This window comes from Myotis daubentonii, chromosome 21 (genome assembly GCF_963259705.1).
Source record: "Myotis daubentonii chromosome 21, mMyoDau2.1, whole genome shotgun sequence".
Taxonomy (NCBI): Eukaryota; Metazoa; Chordata; class Mammalia; order Chiroptera; family Vespertilionidae; genus Myotis; species Myotis daubentonii.
The window spans coordinates 17,445,538-17,464,328 of record NC_081860.1 but is presented as its reverse complement, the minus strand read 5'-3'; the positions used below and the strand labels follow the sequence as shown (position 1 = coordinate 17,464,328).

At 57.0% G+C, this 18,791-nt stretch overlaps 1 protein-coding gene and 1 long non-coding RNA gene across 2 annotated transcripts in view; one reads left to right on the top strand and one right to left on the bottom strand.

Moving 5' to 3' along the window:
* LOC132222751 (uncharacterized) overlaps positions 1–9,313 on the top strand; it is a 22,919-nt gene extending 13,606 nt beyond the window's left edge. The window contains exon 3 of the long non-coding RNA XR_009450295.1: positions 9,015–9,313. This is a non-coding gene — a long non-coding RNA (uncharacterized LOC132222751). The remainder of the gene's footprint in view (positions 1–9,014) is intronic.
* Positions 1–18,791, bottom strand: part of LOC132222750 (neuronal acetylcholine receptor subunit alpha-7) — a 21,933-nt gene extending 3,142 nt beyond the window's left edge. Inside the window, exons 1-9 of the mRNA XM_059677950.1 lie at positions 18,639–18,791; positions 18,294–18,433; positions 8,209–8,253; positions 5,780–5,889; positions 4,155–4,234; positions 3,464–3,631; positions 2,192–2,386; positions 1,076–1,162; positions 323–432 (exon numbers count right to left, since the gene is read on the bottom strand). Of these exons, the coding sequence (XP_059533933.1) occupies positions 323–432; positions 1,076–1,162; positions 2,192–2,386; positions 3,464–3,631; positions 4,155–4,234; positions 5,780–5,889; positions 8,209–8,253; positions 18,294–18,433; positions 18,639–18,684 (981 nt within the window). The 5' untranslated portion in view covers positions 18,685–18,791. The remainder of the gene's footprint in view (positions 1–322; positions 433–1,075; positions 1,163–2,191; positions 2,387–3,463; positions 3,632–4,154; positions 4,235–5,779; positions 5,890–8,208; positions 8,254–18,293; positions 18,434–18,638) is intronic.

The window sequence follows — 18,791 nt, the reverse complement described above, 5'->3', positions numbered from 1 at the left end:
GGGCAGTCAGCACCACTCTGTCATTAAAAATGGTTTGGACCCGGCCAGCATGGCTCAGGGGTTGAGCATCGACCTATGAAGCAGGAGGTCACGGTTCGATTCCCGGTCAGGGCACATGCCCGGGTTGTGGGCTCGATCCCCAGGGTGGGGCAGCCGATCCCCGATCCTCTCTCCTCATTGATGTTTCTGCCTCTCCCTTCCTCTCCCTTCCTCTCTGAAATCAATGGAAAATATATTTTTAAAAACGAAGTTCGTGAGCCACCCCGGGCGCCCCCTTGGGGGAGGGCCCCGCGGGCTGCAGGGGAGAGCGGGAGGAACGCACCCACTTGGGCATCTGGCCGCCGTCGGGGTCGTGGTGGTGGTACTGCAGCACGATCACCGTGACGACCACGGAGAGGCCCACGATGATCATGGTGCTGGCGAAGTACTGGGCTGCGGAGAGAACAGGCAGCTGAGGTCCGGCCGCCGGGGCGGAGGGCGAACCCGGAAAGCCCAGCCTTGGGTCTGTCCCGGCCCCAGCATGTCTGTCCTGCTCGCACGTCCTCACGGCGGGTCGTCCCAGGAAACCGCTGCTGAGGGCGAAAGTGGGTGCCCTTCCCGTCCTAAGGGAGGATCTGGGGGGGGACGGTGGGTCCAGCTGACTCAGTGAACCTCTAATGCAGTGGTTCTCAACCTTCTGGCCCTTTACATACAGTTCCTCGTGTTGTGACCCAACCATAAAACTATTTTCGTGGCTACTTCATCACGGTCATGTTGCTACTGTGATGAATCGTCATGTGAATATCTGATAGGCAGGATGGGCTTAGGCGACCCCTGTGAAAGGGGCGTTTGACCGCCAAAGGGGTCGCGACCCACAGGTTGAGAACCGCTGCTCTAATGGCTCCCTAACAAGCACGGGGGGGGGGGGGGGGTTAGGGAGGAAGGAGGCCGAACAGCACAGCGGGACCCCCCACTCCCCTCCCCTGTGCCCCGGTGAGCAGAGGCCACGGACCACCCTGCACAGTGACAGCCAGGCCTGGCCTCGGGCGGAAGCCGGGGCGGTGCCGCTCCCTGGCCCATGCCTGGAGGCCCTTACCTATCAGGGGCACCGAGTCTGACGTCGCAGGCATGATCTCGGCCACCAGCAGCATGAAGACGGTGAGAGAGAGCAACACCGTGATCCCTGAGGCAGAGAGACAGGGCGCCGGAGACAGACCGGCCGTGAGACCTCCGTTCCCTCCAGCGGGGGCCCTACCCGAGGTTCCAACCACTAGGGCAGCGGTTCTCAACCTTCTGGCCCTTTGAATACAGTTCCTCATGTTGTGACCCAACCATAAAATGATTTCCGTTGCTACTTCCTAACTGTAACGTTGCTACTGTGATGAATCGTCATGGAAATATCTGATATGCAGGATGGTCTTAGGCGACCCTGTGAAAGGGTCATTCCACCACCAAAGGGGTCGCGACCGACAGGTTGAGAACCGCTGAACTAGAGGGTGGAGGGAGGGCAGGCTCTGTCTAAGACGCTCCTGAAACAAGGGCCTGGTTTTCTGTGTTTCGGGGGGATGGGGGTTCCAGAGAAGCTCCAGGAGGAGTCGGGTTTAGGAGCCGGAACTTTAGAACCACACAAAATGCATCATTGACGTCAGCGCTAGTGCCTCTCATTTTCTTTACGACATTCGTATGCAAAGGTCGTCTCATGAGGCAGGAAAAGGAAACAGCCAGTCCGGCTGGCGTGGCTCAGGGGTTGAGCATCGACCTAGGAACCAGGAGGTCACATGCCCAGGGTTGCCGGCTCCATCCCCAGTAGGGGGCGGGCAGGAGGCAGCCGATCCGAGATTCTCTCTCATCATTGATGCTTCTATCTCTCTCCTCTCCTCCTCTCTCCCTCCCTCTCTGAAATCAATAAGATGATATTTATTTACAAACAAAAAGCAGGATGGGGTGGCGGAGGGGAGAAACCCCAGGCCCCTCAGGGAAGAACTGGCCCCTTCCTGGGTGTTCGCACCCTCCTTGTAGGATCAGCGGCTGCCAGGGTGTCCCATGAGGGCGTGGCATCCGACACAGAGGCGATATCAGGAGCCTGTGTGGTCAGGGAGACCTCCTGGGCTAGGAGTCCCCAGAGCCCCTTGGACCGGGCGCTGTCCATGGTGCTGAAACCCAGGCCGCGCCCTCCCGCCCCCTCTGGCTCCCAGGGAAGGCCAGCACTCACCCAGTGAGATTTTCTCCCCGGAGTCCGCGGGCAGCAGGAAGACCAGCAGGGCCAGGGCGGAGATGAGCACGCAGGGGATGAGCAGGTTGAGGCCGTAGTAGAGGGTCCGCCGGCGGATGGTCACCGTGAAGGTGACGTCGGGGTAGGGCTCCTTGCAGCACTCGTAGAACCGCTCGCTGCGCTTGCCCGGGATGCCTCCGTGGGGGCAGGGAGGAAAGGAACAGACGTCACCCTGCTTGCTTATTGCACCGCGTGTGACACGCGCACACAGCCATGGAGCTGATGTCTCCCCAAAAACTTGGGGCCGGCCGGCGTGGCTCAGTGGTTGAGTGTGGGCCTATGGACCAGGAGGGCACGGTTCGATTTCCTGGGTTGAGGGCTCCCAGTAGGGGCCGTGCAGGAAGCAGACGATCCATGACTGTCTCTCATCATTGATGTCTCTCTCTCTCTCTCCCTCTCTGAAATCAATAAAAAATATATTTCTTTAAAATTGGGTAATTGGTGTCTGAATGAGCACTCCCTGGTTTACCACCGAGTTCTTTAGGAGTGTATCAGTGATATTTGAACAGCTTAGCAGGGTGTTTTGATGGATTGGAATTACATAGGCTATAAACTGAATGTCTGTGTCCTCCCAAAATTCGTGGGTTGAAACCTAACCCCTAACGTGGTGGTGTCAGGAGGTGGGGCCTGTGAGAGGTGATTAGGTCAGAAGGGTGCAGCCCTCCTGGGTGGGATTAGTGCCCTTGTAGCGGAGACCCCAGAGAGCTCCCGGGCCCTCCGTCATGGAGACGCAGTTGAGAAGGCAGCTGTCCGTGGTTCGGGAAGCTGCCCTCGCCAGACACCAAATCTGCTAACACTTTGATCTTGGACGTCCAGGCTCCAGAACTGCGAGAAATAAATGTCTGTTGTTTATGAGCCACCCAGAGCGGACTAAGTCGCCATGACGATAAATAACACCCTGTAAACTTGACGCCAGTATAAATGCAATCTGCTGTCCAGCGTGATGGTAGGAACAGAAGATCTGCAGGATGTACAGATGCCTATCCTGGCACCGGCTCATTTAAATGGTCATGACCACAGTCCCCCTGGGAGGCACCGAATCCTCTCATTGCGTTTGCGTCTAATCCTATCGCCCTCGGGGAATCATGGCGAGTGCCGCAGGGTGCAGCAAATACACCGAAACGCAGAGTGGAAGATCCCAAGCCGCTAAGCAAGCCCGGGAATAAAGCCGCTCTCTTCCGGGCAGCGGGCCTCCCGCCCCGCGGGGCTCACCTATGAGGTCCCACTCTCCGTTCGGGATGTAGCCGCTGATGTCCGCCTCCTGCATCTGGAGATCCAGGGACCACCCTCCGTAGGACCAGGACCCAAACTTGAGTTTGCACTGCTGCACGTCGAACGGGAACCAGCGCACGTCGATGTAGCAGGAGCTCTTGAAGATGCCTGCGGGGGCCATGGGCACCAGTCAGGGGAGCTGGCGAGGTGTGCGCGGAACCCACAGCAGCCTCGCCCTGCCGGCCGGCGGGATTGGGCATGGGTGCCGCCTTTGTGGAAAGAGTAGGGAGGCTCCTCAAGGACTTAAAAACAGAACTACCACGTGACCCGGCAGTCCCGCTTCTGGGTACGTATCCAGAGGAAACAAAACAACTACCCTGTGTTCACAGGGAGGGCGGCACCTGGAGAGCAACACCAGGGGAGCAACATCTAGGGGGCAGCACTGAGAGCAATATCTGGGGAGCAACATCTAGGAGGCAGCACCGAGAGCAACACCTGGGGAGCAACATCTAGGGGGCAGCACCGAGAGCAACATCTGGGGAGCAACATCTGGGGGGCAGCACCGAGAGCAACGCCTGGGGGGCGGCCCCTGCCCAGAGCTCAGGACTAGCTCCCAGCTCCTGGGAGCAGAGGCAGGACGGCCACCCCTCCCTCAGCTCGTCGCTGTAGGAGAACGGAGGACGCAGCTCACCTGGCGGGAGGTACTGGCAGTGCCCGGAGGAGTTCACTAGCACGTTGGTGTGGAAGGTGGCGTCAAATCGCTCGTCGGCGCTGGGAACGGGAAAAGGGCTCCGTGAGCTGCCACTGCCCCCGGTGCCCTCCGGGGTGTCGTGACCTGGTCCCCGCAGCCTGGAGGGGCTGCCGCCTGTTCCCCGGCCACAGGTCTGAGAGCGCCGGACGCAGCCGGCCTGGGAGACGGGTCCTTAGGGGCCGCCACCCACCCCCATTTCACAGAGACCCAGAGGGAGGGGGAGAAGAGACATCGATGCGAGAAACCGCCATCGGTCGCCTCCATACCAGCCCCCGACTGGGGACTGAACCAAAATATGTTTAAAAAAAAACAAACAAAATTTCCTTTTGTATTTAAAAATATTTCATCAAAATCCAAACGCTCCAACGCGGCTGAGGCGGCCGCCCGCAGCTGCACAGCTCAGGGGCCCAGCTCTCCTGGGCCCAGGCTGCTGACCACCAACACCAGCGAGGCCTGGCCTCCATCCGGGGGAGACCGTGACAAGCCGCCCTCACTCGTCCCACTCCTCGCTCGGAGCGCCGCTGCGTTCAGAACAACCCTCGAACCGCAGGCTTGAAGTAACACAGAAGGAAGCAAGCAAGAAACTCCTGGCTCAGCACCTGGCATGCCTGCTCCTCTTGGCGCCCGCCCTCTCCGCGGGCAGCCCGGCCAGCTGGCTGGCAGCACCGGCCTTGTCCACCATCCGTCAGGGAAATGAAGCAGCCCGTCCGCCAGGACGGACGGCCGGTCTGCAGCAAGCGACCTCTTTTTAAAGAATATATGTACTTCTACGATTTCAGAGAGGAGGGGAGAGGGGGAGAGACACCCAGGATGAGAGAGAATCATCCATCGGCTGCCTCCTGCACGCCCCCTACTGGGGGTTGAGCCCGCAACCCCAGCATGTGCCCTGACCAGGGATCAAACTGGCGACCTCCTGGCCCATGGCCGGGCGCTCAGCTAACTGAGCCACACTGGCCGGGTGGAACTCTCTCTTTCTCTAAGAAATATTTAGCTCCTTGTCACTTTCTAGGCCTCATTGCAACAAGATGCCCTGCATTTGCTACGCAGATTAGCCAAGAATTTTAAGGCTTCTGGAAACTGACCCCGCCTGGATACCTGTCTTTGGGCCATCTGGTTTACCAAGCAGACGGCCTTGGGTTACAGACGAAGCCCTCATTTCTTGCCTTCTCAAAGGCCATTTACAGCCCCCACCGGTTTGGCTCAGTGGATAGAGCGTCGGCCTGTGGACTGAAGGATCCCAGGTTCGATTCCAGCCAAGGGCACAGGCCCGGGTTGCAGGCTTGGTCCCCAGTGCGGGGTGCGCAGGAGGCAGCCGATCCATGATTCTCTCTCGTCATGGATGTTTCTCTCTCTCTCCCTTCCTCTCTGAAATCAATAAAAATATATTTTAAAAAAAAGAAGAAACTGTTAAAAAAAAAAAGGGGGGGGGGCATTTACAACGCCCAGTGGGAGCAGTGTTCCAAGTTATAGATACGCGATCAGGCACATCCACCAAATGCTCAGACACACGCCGATCGCTGCACACAGGCCAGCACACAGCCGCCCCTCCTCCCGCCCGGGCTCACCTGTTGTAGAGGAGGATGTCCGGCTTCCAGATCTGGCCGTCGGGGAAGCGCACGGTCTGCACGCCCGGGTACTCCGACGTGTTCCACTGCAGATAGTGATCTGTCCAGGACTGACACGCACAGTGCCGTCAGGCGCACGTATGGCCTGGACCACTGAGACTGATCTAGGACACGACTAGGTAAGCTCGGAGCCAGGAGGAGTGAGCCAGGAGGTCACGGTTCCATTCCAGGTCGGGGCACGTGCCCGGGTTGCGGGCTCCGTCCCCAGTAGGGGGCGTGCAGGAGGCAGCCGGTCAATGATTCTCTCTCCTGATTGATGCTTCTATCTCTCTCTCTCCCTTCCTCTCTGAAATCAATTTTAAAGAAAAAGAAAGAAGAAAGAAAGAAAGAAAGAAAGAAAGAAAGAAAGAAAGAAAGAAGAAAGGAAGGAAGGAAGGAAGGAAGGAAGGAAGGAAGGAAGGAAGGAAGAAAGAAAGAAGAAAGGAAGGAAGGAAGGAAGGAAGGAAGGAAGGAAGGAAGAAAGAAAGAAAGAAAGAAAGAAAGAAAGAAAGAAAGAAAGAAAGAAAGAAAGAAAGATCACCTTTAACTACGGTTGCTAGCACGGCCCCCAGCAGCAAGCCACGGGCTCCCTTGTCTATGAGCCCAATGTGTGAAGTGACAGAGGTCAGAAATGAACAAGAGAAACGCGTTAGAAATAAATACGGTTGCCCTGGCCGGTTTGTCTCAATGGATAGAGCGTTGTCCTGTGGGACTGAAGGGTCCTGGGTTCCATTCTGGTGAAGGGCACAGGCCTGGGTTGTGGGCTCGATCCCCAGTAGGGGGCGTGCAGGAGGCAGCCGATCCATGATTCTCGCTCATCACTGATGGTTCTCTCTCTCCCTCTCCCTTCCTCTCTGAAATCAATACAAACGTATTTAAAAGAATGAAAGAAATACGGTTCACAGCCTGACATCTGCCATGTGGATGCTGTTGGGCCCATAATTAGAATCAGGAGGTAAAAAGGAATAGAGACGCTTCCCAGGAGGCTTGGACACCAAGAGCCAGGGAGAACGGCCGACATTCCAAGCTCGGAGAAGACAGGTGTTTGTTTGTTTTTCTCGGCTCGGTGACACATGTCCCCCATTTTCAAAGCAGCAGCCGGGAGTGTCCGAGTGGCCAGAAAGTCCCTGCAGGAACGGAGAGGCGCCTGCCGCCTCCCTTCCTGGGTCAAATCAGATGACGGCGGGCAGGCCCCCCGAAACAGTACGCTAAGCCATGGAGAACCCCCACTGCTTCCTCCCAGGACCAGAAAGAGGCAGACACCGACGTCAGCCGCTTTCTCCTCGGACGGAATCAAGGGCGAGTGGGACGATGGGAAAACAAGACCAATCCCCCGCTGCCCAGGAAGAATTGATCGTGCTGTCGCTGTTCACCTCTCTGCTCTTCTCTTCGGAAGGCACAGGAGCACCGCGCATCTGCAGGAACATTCGCGGGGGGGGGGGGGGGTGGGGGGGGGGGCCTGGGGTCCAGGAGGTGGATTTAGATGCTGGGACCAGGGATTCAGCGACCGTGAGACCCCAGGAGCCCAATTTCCTGTCCACACGTCCACCCTCCCCCGGAACCCCGGCCTTCCGCCCGCAGCTGCTCTCGTATTGTGTATTTTTTTAAAAAATATATTGTATTGATTTTAGGGAGAAGGGAAGGGAGAGGGAGAGGGAGAGAAACATGGATGAGCTGCCTCCCGCACGCCCCCTACTGGGGGATCGAGCCCACAACCCACCCCCCACCCCCCCACCCCCCCACCCCCGGCATGTGCCCTGACCGGGGATGGAACTGGTGACCTCCTGGTTCATCGGTCGACGCTCAACCACTGAGCCACACCGGCCGGGCTTTAACCTTCTTTCAGTCTGTGAATCACTCAGCCCGACTGCGGGCGGCTTGGACGTGGCTGAGCAAGTAAACGCGACGAACGGGGCGAGTTTTAAAGCAGGCGAAGCGGAGGACCCCTCTGCAAGTATGAGCCGTGATTAGAGGGAGCTTGTTTACGGAGCAACGGACTCGAACCAGGGCCTGGGCGCCCAGGTGCGGCTCTCCTGGCAGCCAGCACCCTTCCGGGCAAACTGCCAAATCCTTTCCTTTTAATCCTCACCCGGGGATATGTTTTCATTGATTTGTGCAGGGAAAGGAAAGGGGGGAGAGAGAGAGAGAGAAGCATCGATGGGAGAGAGAGAGAGAGAGAGAGAGAGAGAGAGACATCAATCGGTTGCCTCCCGCACACACCCAGACCAGGGATGGAACCCACGACCTACGTAGGCGTCCTGACTGGGAATCGAACCTGCAGCCGTTTGGTGTCCGGGACGACGGGCCTGGCTTTTCTCCGGGGGCCCCTGCCGGCCCCGCCGTCCACACATGGGCGTCTCGGGGGCGAGGGCCGCCCGGCCTCCACTTACCATCTGCAGCCAAACGTTCGTGGTGAGCACCTGGTTCTTCTCGTCCTTTAAAGGGAAGAGGAGAGACTCGTGACTGTGGCCGACCCGGCTTCCGGAAGGGCCCGGCACCGCCACCCAGAGGGCGGGCTGGTTCCTGGGACTGTGGGGACACGGGACGGCGCCAAGCCTGCCCGAGCCGCACGGCCCCAGAGGTCAGCTGCCCTCTGCGTTCGGAGGAAATACGCACTCGTCACCGAGCCCTGACAAACGGCTGAAAAGCATCAAATGGAAAATGGAACCCCCGCGACCCCACCGCCTAGAGGTGGTGCCTGCGAATGGCTTAGCCTATTGCTCTTTCTATTTTAAAAATAATTTATGAACCTGAAAGATTAAATTGGGCACAAAGTCCAGTTTTTAAAAAAAAATCCTCACCTGAGTATAAGTTTATTGGTTTTACAGAGAGGGAGGGAGAGGGAGAGAGGGAGGGAGAGAGAAACATCCATGATGAGAGAGAATCACGGATCGATCAGCTGCCTCCTGCACGCCCCCCACTGGGAACCGAGCCCGCAACCCGGGCATGTGCCCCGACCGGGAATCGAACCGTGACCTCCTGGTTCATAGGTCGATGCCCAGCCACTGAGCCGCGCGGGCGGGGCAAGAACCTGTTCTTTTTAATGGACTTAAAGTGAGCCAGGCAGTGTTCCGCGCAGGTGGCTCGCTTGCTTTTAATTGCGTCGTGTCTGTCTTCTCGGGGGGGGGGGGAAAGGGCTTCTGTGGTTTGGGAGCTGATTGCTACCGATCTAATTAAAAGGCTTTCTCCTTCCCAGCATCCTGCCTGAAACCTCATTAGAGCGGAACGGGCTTCTGTGGAGCGCAGCGGCCTGGCGCCCAGACGGCAGCATCTCGACTGCAATCGGCACAGCGCAGCCGGCCGGCGGGCACAGCCTGCGAGTGTCCTGGTGCCAGGTAGGGACGACTCCGGGGGACAAGCCCACAGAACCGGCAGGCAGGCTGCTGTCTGCATTCCCGGAGGGGGTCCCCGGCCTCCCCTCTCCATCCAGGGACACCTACTCGCTGGCTTAGCCCCTCAGCTCTCTGTCTGCTCCCTGACAAGGTGTCACAGCTCCTTGCCACCCCACCCCCCAGTGCAGTACCCCCTCCTGCCTCCCCAGATTCCTACATGGAAACGTGACCCTCACTGTGAGGGTATCTGGAGGCGGGGCCTTTGCGGGGTGATTAGGTCAGGAGGGTGCAGCCTTCATGACTGGGATTAGTGCCCTTATCAGAGAGACCCAGGGCCCTCGCCAGTGTGGCTCGGTGCTTGAGCATCGACCTATGAACCAGGAGGTCACAGTTGGATTCCCGGTCAGGGCACATGCCCGGGTTGCAGGCTCAATTCCCAGTAGGGGGCGTGCAGAAGGCAGCCGATCAATGATTCTCTCATCATTGATGTTTCTCTCTCTCTCCCTTCCTCTCTGAAATAAATAAAAATATATTTAAAATAAATAAATAAAAGAGACTTGGGTTAGATCCCTGTCCCCATTCAGGGCATGTACAGGAGGCAACCAATCAATGTATTTCCCTCACACCATGTCTTTCTCTCTCTCCCCTCGCTTCCACTCTCTTTTGAAAAATAAGTCAATGGAAAAATATTCACTCACTCATTATTCACTCATCCATCCACTCATTCATTATTCACAAATACATACATTCACTCATTCATCCATGCACTCATTCTTCCACTCATTCATACATTTGCTCATTCATACATTCGCTCATTCATGCATTCACTCATTCTTGCATTCACTCATTCATTAGTCACTCATTCATGAGTCTCTCATTCATGCATTTGCTCATTCATACATTCGCTCATTCATGCATTCACTCATTCATCATTCACTCATTCATTAGTCACTCGTTAGTCACTCATTCATTAGTCACTCACTCATACATTCACTCATTCATTAGTCACTCATTCACTAGTCAGTCATTCACTACTCATTCATTCAATGAATGCTGATGGAGCTCTTCCTGTTTGAAGCATTTATGCCAGGATGACAGGTATAGGGGGCCCTAAACCCACATTGTTCCTGAGCTCATGGGGTGGGGGATCACACGATCCAACGTGAGAGAAATACAACCACAGTAGTGACAGGTCCTGGAGACGGAGCAGGGCACCGTCACAGGAGGGGACAGAGAGGCAGGCTTTCTGGGGGACCAGGAGCAGAGGCCTGCGGAGGAGCCTCCCCCATACACAACCATGATCCCTGAAGCAGGCTCGTGACTTCTAACACTTACGAGAAATGTCTGGACGTCACCCATCTCCTGAGAGTAGCCGAGGAATTCTGGGTCCCAGGCTAGCGACTGACACCCGAGGGAACCCTTTTCTGTGTTCATCCCCAAGGCGGTCCGTGTGAGGACGTGGCGGGCAGAGTCATCTCGTGGCTCAAACGACAGATTACGGATTGTGTCTCAGCTCTCACCCTGAGCCCTGTGCTCAGAGCCAGGAGCGTGGCTTATTTCACAACTGTGCTAAGCACCGGGCCGGCCTGGCTCAGTGCCTGAGCGTCAACCTATGAACCAGGAGGTCACGGTTCGATTCCCGGTCAGGGCACATGCCCCGGATGTGGGCTCGACCCCAGTAGGGGGCGTGCAGGAGGCGGCCAATTCATGATTCTCTCTCATCATGGATGTTTCTCTCTCTCCCTCTCCCTTCCTCTCTGAAATCAGTCAAAATATATTAAAACAACAACAATTGTGCTTAAGCAGCCCCCTTCCCTCTTGATTATAAGGGTGATATGTGCTCCCTGCAAAAAAACACCAGACGGAACAGAGACACACCGAGTTACGTTTGGGGGCTCCCTCACAACCCCTATAACTAAATGAAAGCAGTGGCAGTACTGACTGCCATGTGTATGTGAGAGAGAGGGAGGGAGGGAGGGAGGGAGAGGCATTTAGGAAAATGCGCTCTATTTAAGGTCCAGCCCCGTTATTTTCAGGGTGTCCTTTGATGCTGTCCTTGGTGGTGAGGACCCCGCGCCTGCTCACCTTTTGCCCATTTTCCTACCGGCTTGCCTCCTTGGCCTTATGGATTGGTAGGAGTTGGTTTCTTATTCTGAATATAATTTTTTTTTTTTGTCGGCTCTCATATCTCGCTGACTCAGGGAAAAACACCCTCTCAACTTACTCCTCTTTAAAGCGGGGGGAGGGAGGAGAGGGGAATGTGGTCGGTGGAAAGACTAAAGGAGGTAGAAGAAGTCGCCCTCGCCATAAGCTCCGGCGTGCCTCGCAAATGGGAGTTTGTGTTACCCAGCAATTTTCCGTGCAAACAAGAATGTAGACACAGTGAGATCTACGGTTATCTGTTTCTCCCGACGCCTACACAAGAGCACCGAGGAAAGCGCTGGCAGCTCTGCAGAGTCCTGAGGAGCAAGGCTGCCCCTCGCTTCGGGAAGAAGAATCGCCGTGGAAATGCAAGACAGCACTTTACACAGCGCCAGGGGAGCTGTACTCCAAGCCCATACACGACTCCTCCGGAAGATTGATTTTAAAAAGCATTCGATACTTAAAGTGTATTTTAAATATGTTTTTATTGATTTCAGAGAGAGGCCGGGAGAGGGAGAGAGAGATGGAAATGTCAGCGATGAGAGAGAATCCTGGATCGGCTGCCTCCTGCAGGCCCCACACTGGGGACCGAGCCCGCAACCCGGGCCTGTGCCCCTACCGGGAATCGAACCGTGACCTCCTGGTTCCTAGGTCGACGCTCAACCACGGAGCCACGCCGGCCGGGCAAACGTCATGGGAATTTCTATTAGACTTTCCTCTTCTCTGAGTAGAAGTCTACCCAACCCTAACAAACCGAGAGAAGAGAGATTTCCGTGGGCCTCCCTCCGCGTCAGGGACGAAACATGGGCTTGGAGAGAACGGCACCCTTGGGCAACACCGCCGGCAGCCGACTTGAAAGGCAGCGTTTACAAGAGAGATTCCTGCGGCAGACGTGCCCGTGATCCCCAGTCTGTGCAGCCGAGAGGGCGGTGCTGTTCATGTCCCAGAGCCACGGAGAGGCTGCGAGGGCCAAAGCTCGTTGCATCATAAATCGGGACCCGCTCTCGAGGGGCCTTGTAAACAAGCTTTTACCGAGCATTGCCCTTCTGCCGTCCGCAGTGAGGAGCGAGGGGCTCTCACCAACCTCCCGGGAGGACGGAGAGAACCGAGGAGAGCCTGGCCGGTGTGGCTCAGGGGTTGAGCGTCGGCCTATGAACCAGGAGGTCACTGTTCAATTCCTGGTCAAGGGCACAGGCCCGGGTTGCAGGCTCGATCCCCAGTGTGGGGCGTGCAGGAGGCAGCCGATCTACGATTCTCTCATTATTGATGTTTCTGTCTCTCTGTCCCTCTCTCCCTTCCTCTCTGAAATCAATAAAAATATATCTTTTTAAAAAGAGAAACAAACATAAAATTGGAGAGTAGTTTCAAGACACCCTAAACGATCGCCATAATTTTTCACATACGCCTGGGACACAATTTAAAAATAACCAACCAGGCTTAGCAGCGTCATGAATCATTTCAATAAACGCTTTTTAAACATTTTCTAAAATAAAAAAAACTGGAATAGGGATTGAATATGCAGTGATGATGAGAGTTATGTAATAGTGGGACGAGAATACACTTTTATCTTAAAGCTCCTATTGGTTTAGGGCTTGGCCTATTTGTGTCATTTTTAGATTAATGCGTGCTAATTATTGTTTAAGGCGCCATAATGCTGTTAGACCATTTTAATATTTAAATATATTTTTAAATATATTTCTTTATTGATTTCAGAGAGGAAGGGAGAGGGAGAGAGAGAGATAGGAACATCAGTGATGAGAGAGAATCATGGATCGGCTGCCTCCTGCACACCCCCTACTGGGGATCGAGCCCACAACTCGAGCATGCGCCCTTGACTGGAATCAAACCCGGGACCTTCCAGTCCGCAGTCCAATGCTCTATCCACTGAGCCAAACCAGCTAGGGCCATTTTACTATTTAAGTATTTCTCTACACATCTTATAACCACAGAGAAAAGATAGGAGGGACTGTACCGATGTCTTCAGTAGTAGTAATTTGGGTAATCACCTCCTTAGTCCTTTTTATTGTATAATTTGATTTGTGGTCTTAAAAAGTAACACTTCTCACCCGGCCGGTGTTGCTCAGTGGTTGAGCGTCAGCCTATGAACCAGGAGGTCACAGTTCGATTCCTGGTCAGGGTTGCAGGATTGATCCCCAGTAGGGGGGCGTGCAGGAGGCAGCCTATCGATGATTCTCTCTCATCACTGATGTTTCTCTCTCTCTTTCCCTTCCTCTCTAAAATCAATAAAAATTATATATATATTTAAAAATAGCACTACTCAAAACATTACTAGGAAAATCACTTCATTGCACCTGGGACTGTCTTCCTAGACTGTGTTGAAGGTGTATGGTTTTCATAGGTAATATCTGATCACACTAAGTTAGAGTGGCGGCATTTTTAAATACCGGCCGGTAAATGCAGACCTGTACGTCTGACAAGCCAGAACAGAAAGACCCCACAGAGATATCGGGTAACACCCACGCCCGTCGGATCCTGGGCCTCCCCACCACGCCTGCCATCTGCCCTAGCAAACCCCAAACGCACCACCGCGGGGTGCTGCTCTCTGGCGGCCAGAGCTTCCCAGAAAGGGAGTCTGCCACCCAGACTCTACAAAAACCCCAGACCCCTCAGGCATGGCCATGTCCCTTACATATATGCGTAAGGGGGCATGGAGTCATATGTTCATTTTCAGTCGCTTGCCTTCTGAACATGCCTGCATAACTGCCCACTTCTTTTATGCAAATCCACACGTGGGATGGCCTCTAGACGTGTGTGCCCCGGTGAGTGACTGAATGGCACGAGTTAAAAAGAAATATTGTGGGGACGGTCGGCAGTTTAGCGCCTCCCATGGGCATCGAGTCACAGTGACTTCCTATGTATTACCTCAGTCCCAGCCCACGAAGTGGATTAATTATCGCCGTGCAGTCAGGGCATGCATTCAGGGATAATTGAGGTCCTGTCGCTTAACACATCTGTCTATGTACCGATGTGAAGTTTATATACACAGCTATATTATCACAGAGAACAGGTCCCAAATACCCCTGCAATCGGCCCTTTTCTCCACATTCCCATGGGGACTCTTCTAGTTTCGACCTCCTCGTCGCCTTACACTTTCCTCCTTTCTATAATCTGTTCTAGATTCCTATAATCTATAACAGATTATAGAGTTCTATAATGATTATAGAGTTCTATAACCTATAATAGACTATAGAGTTCTATAACCTATAATAGACTATAGAGTTCTATAATCTATATGAGACTATAGAGTTCTATAATCTATATGAGACTATAGAGTTCTATAATGTATAATAGACTATAGACTTATATGATCTATAAGAGACTATAGATTTCTATGCCCCTTTGACGATGCATGTTTTGTCTTTCAAATGTTTGCACGTCTCCTTTTATTCTCTATCATTCATGCCGGTTGGATTGGATACAAATGTCGTGGTTTGGACCGTTTCCACTTCTAGGAAAATATGCTACGGCAAGCTGATTTTGCTCCTTCACCAACACCCTGGCACGCGGCTGCCTGCCGCCCTCGGAGATGCCCAGGCTGGGGCTCCGTGCAAAAATCTAAAGTCTGCGGAGGCCCCCAGACACCTCGTCCTCTACACCCCTCCCGTCTCTGAACTCCCCTCCCACGGCCCATGCTTTCCCTTGGAAGGTGTGTTTCCAGAACACACTCCGAAGCCATGCCCACCCACCCCGGCTGGGAAGAAAACATTTCCTCCTGCGTGAGTCTGCAGCGCTTGGCATAGGCACTTACGCTAAACTAGAGGCCCGGTGCACAGATTCGTGCACTGGCGGGTCCCTCGGCCTGGCCCGCGCCCCCTCGCAATCCGGGTCGCCTCGGGGGACGTCAGGGGATGTCAGACTGCCGCCTAGGCTCCTAACGGAGAGGCTCAGGCCGCAGCTGCGCCTGTCAGTCAGCTGAGCGGCGCTCCCGCTGTGGGGGTGCACTGACCTCCAGGGGGCAGCTCCTGCGTTGAGCGTCTGCCCCCTAGTGGTCAGTGAGCATCATAGGAACTGGTCGGACGGCCTTCGGTCGCTTAGGCTTTTATATACATAGGTTTACACACGCGAGAACCCTGGAGTTACCTGTCCGTTTCCCTCGCCCCAATGTGGAGCTCTGTAAAGTAGACACTAGCGCTGATTCACGGATGAACCCCAAGAACCGAGCAAAGTGTAGGAGCCAAGCTCAGTGAGTGACTATGTGTGGAGTAAACCGATGCAGCAGAAAGGATCTCCCACAAGAATAAAATGTGAGCATCCCCGGTCTTGTGCTCATCACCCCAGCGTGGGAATCTCTGCTGGGGAAAGGGGGGCAGTAAGAAGATGGGGGGGCAAGGGCGCCGTCTCTGATACAGCCCCTCCCAATGCGCACGCGCCCCGGAACTGAAACAGCGAAGGGAGCCTGGTGTCCGGCAGGACTTCCTTCCGGGAGCCCCGTCCGACGGGAAGGCAACGGTCTGCCTGCCTCACCGTCCCGGATAGAGCCTCCCCTTCCCCCGGATCTCAGGCAGCCCCAGGCCACCCGCTGCAGCTCGGCCGGTGCAAATAAACTAGCTGACGTGGTTCTGCAAGAGAAGACACCGACTCTAAAGGAGGCACGAGGCCGTACCGGCTGCCCCTCGGGGTGCTGGGCACCTCGTGGTGGTGCCCGTCTCTCCCGGTACTGGCGACATCTCGCGATACTGCTGCGTCTCGCGATAGTGACAGCGTCTCGCGATATTGCATGCTTCTGGCAATACTGCCTGTCTCTAGTGATGCTGGCAGCCTCTGTTTTTATTGAGAGGAAGGGAGAGAGACATGGAGTTGTCGTTCCTCCTGCGCTGCCCGGCCAGGGCCCAGGCAGGCTCCTCAGTTCCTCTTGGGCGAGTCCGCGGCCTGTGCATCCGGGACTCTGAAGCGCGTGACCCTTGACCTGGACGGGCTGCGGCCGCGTGGGCCTCTGGGAGAGCCTGTGTCGCGGTCACGGGTGTTCCGCGTCTCCGATTGTGGAAGGAGCCGGTGGCCGTGTCTCGGGCCCGGCCGTGGCCATTTGCCCCCTGACCTTGGAGGCGTGAGAGCACATCCAGCCGCACCGAATCCGTGTGAAACCTCCGGCTGTGAATTCACTTGAACAGCACGAACCTCTCAGGTCCGCGAGCAAGGTCTGCCCTCCCTTTATTTCTGTCTCGTTCCGTTTCTTTCTTCAGCGCCGCATCGCCGTCAGAGTGCACGGCCTCCTTCGCGAACATGTGTTCCTGGGTATTTTATACCTTTTTTTTTTTTTTTAATGCAAGTGGACATGGGACTGTTTTCTTAATTTCTCTTCCTGATCATTCATTATCGGTGCGGAGAGATGCGGCCGGTTTTGTAGATGGCGTTTCCGACAGATTTGCTGAGGTCATTGATTCTAACGGCTTGTTGGTGGCGTCTTCAGGATTTTCTGTACAGAGAGGGCCAGGCCACCGGAAAATGGTGGCGGTTTTCCTTCCTCCTCTCCAGTCCGGGTGCCTTTTTCTGGTCTGATTGCCGCGGCTGGGACTACACCACAGGGACCGCGCAGGGAGGCCGAGCACTGGGGTAGAGCCCGCCCTCCCCCGCCCGGCTCCCGTGCAGGGGGACCCAGCTGTGCACAGGCTGCTCCCAGGCCCCTCCGCGCGCGGAGCATTCATTCCCAGGCTCCCCCATAAAGTCCCTGCCTCGCACCTGCGGGCGCCACGTGCCGGTGGTTGTGCAGACAGGAGGGCGAGCCCGCGCATGCGCTCAGGGCTGCTCGGGGCGCCCGCGCACTGCCTGCTGGGAGGAGCCGCGCGCGGGAGGGCGGGAAGCCGGTGACTGGGCGGACCGCACGCTGCTCCGCGCTCCCGCTGCTCCGAGGCCCAGAGTGCCAGGCGGTGCGGCCGGGACCCTCCGCGGTGACCTTGCAGGTGGGCCCAGCCGCAGCGGGGGTGCGGGAGGGTGTCGTAAGGGGTGGAAGGGCCAAGGCCCTCGGCCTCCCCGGCGCCTGTGTTCGGCCTCTGGCTCCCGCGTGTTGTGCAAAGCTGGGCCCTGGGCGCCGCCGTCTCGCGGGAGCGACTGCTCTGTGTCTGGTGTTGGATTTTGCTCGCGGGCCGGGACGGTGCAGCGCCCTCCTCTCGCGGGCCACTCGGTCCCCCCCTACCCGCGTCCTGCCTGGTTGCGAATCTCTGACCTGTCACCCACCTTCTGACCCCGCTCATTCGGACCCGCTGCCGGGCTGTGGTCGCGCCTCTTCCCCACCCTGCCTTCCCTCCCCTCCCCCTGCACACCCTGACCCCCGCGCGCGCCTCGGAGCGGAACCCAGTGCCCCCTGCACACACTCCAGCAGCCCAGGTTCCAGGAGGGAACCACGGGGTAAACTGTGCCGCGGGAAGGCCGTGCCAGTGGAAATGGAATAGTCACAGCAGCCCGGGGCCAGACAGCCAAGTTACAGGCCGATGGCATCCCTCTGGCCCCGGAAGCGGGCGCCGGGGAGCCCGGGGGCCTGGGGCGGGCGCCTGAAGGGACACCCAGGGGCCCCGGAGGCTGCGTGCCTCGCTCACCCTCCCGGCAGGGCAGTCAGCACGACCCTCAGCAAAGAGGCAACACATGGAAATTGGGGGGGGGGGGGCAAGTACGCACAGCTCGCCCCCTGCCTGGGCATATGAACCAACTGCAAAGCCCAGAGCCAGGCCCTGCCCATCCAGCTTCATGCCACGGGAAATGCCTGGATGGCGCCGCGCGGGCTGAGATGGGGGCGGTGGGACCTGCTCTTGCTGGTCCCGGGCCCGGGAGACTTTCTCCCGGAGTTTCTAAGCACCAGGCACAGGTGGCTGGGGGTGGAGCAGCGTCACTGGCGCCTCCTTGGCAGGCGGGGAGGCTGGGGAGACTGAGGCACGCAGCCGCCGGCAGGCCCCCCTGGCCCGGGCCAGCTAGCGGGTGGCGGCCCAGCCACACCGGCCCCCGCGGCCCTCGGCGGGGAGGGGGCAGCCGCGGCCGCGCCGGGGACTCACCACGTCCATGATCTGCAGGAGGCTCAGCGAGAAGTGGACGGTGAGCGGCTGCGAGTCGTTGGCCACCGGCCTCTCCAGGGGGTTGTAGTTCCTCACCAGCTCCTTGTAGAGCTTTCTCTGGAACTCGCCTTGCAGGGACCCTGGGGCGGGGAGAGCCGGCGGGCGCTCAGGAGAGGCCGGCGGGGTGCGCCTGACGCCCCCCTGCCCGCCATCCCCGCGTAGCCCCCGGTGCCCCCGATGCCCGTAGGGACCCCCGAAGCTGGCCCAGGCGCGGGGCGCACTGAGCCTGAGCCGCCGGGTGGCGCCGGGAGCCGGGGAGGCGGTACGAGGTGCCCCAGGGCTTACCGTGCAGGAGCGACGCGGCCAGCACCAGCCACACCGAGCGGCGCATGGTGGGTCCCCGAGCTGCCGGCCGGCGCGCCCCGCGTCTCCGCTGTCAGCTGTCAGCCGGGCCTGCGCCTGGGGCCGCCGCCACCGCTCCGCTCGGCGCGCGCTCCT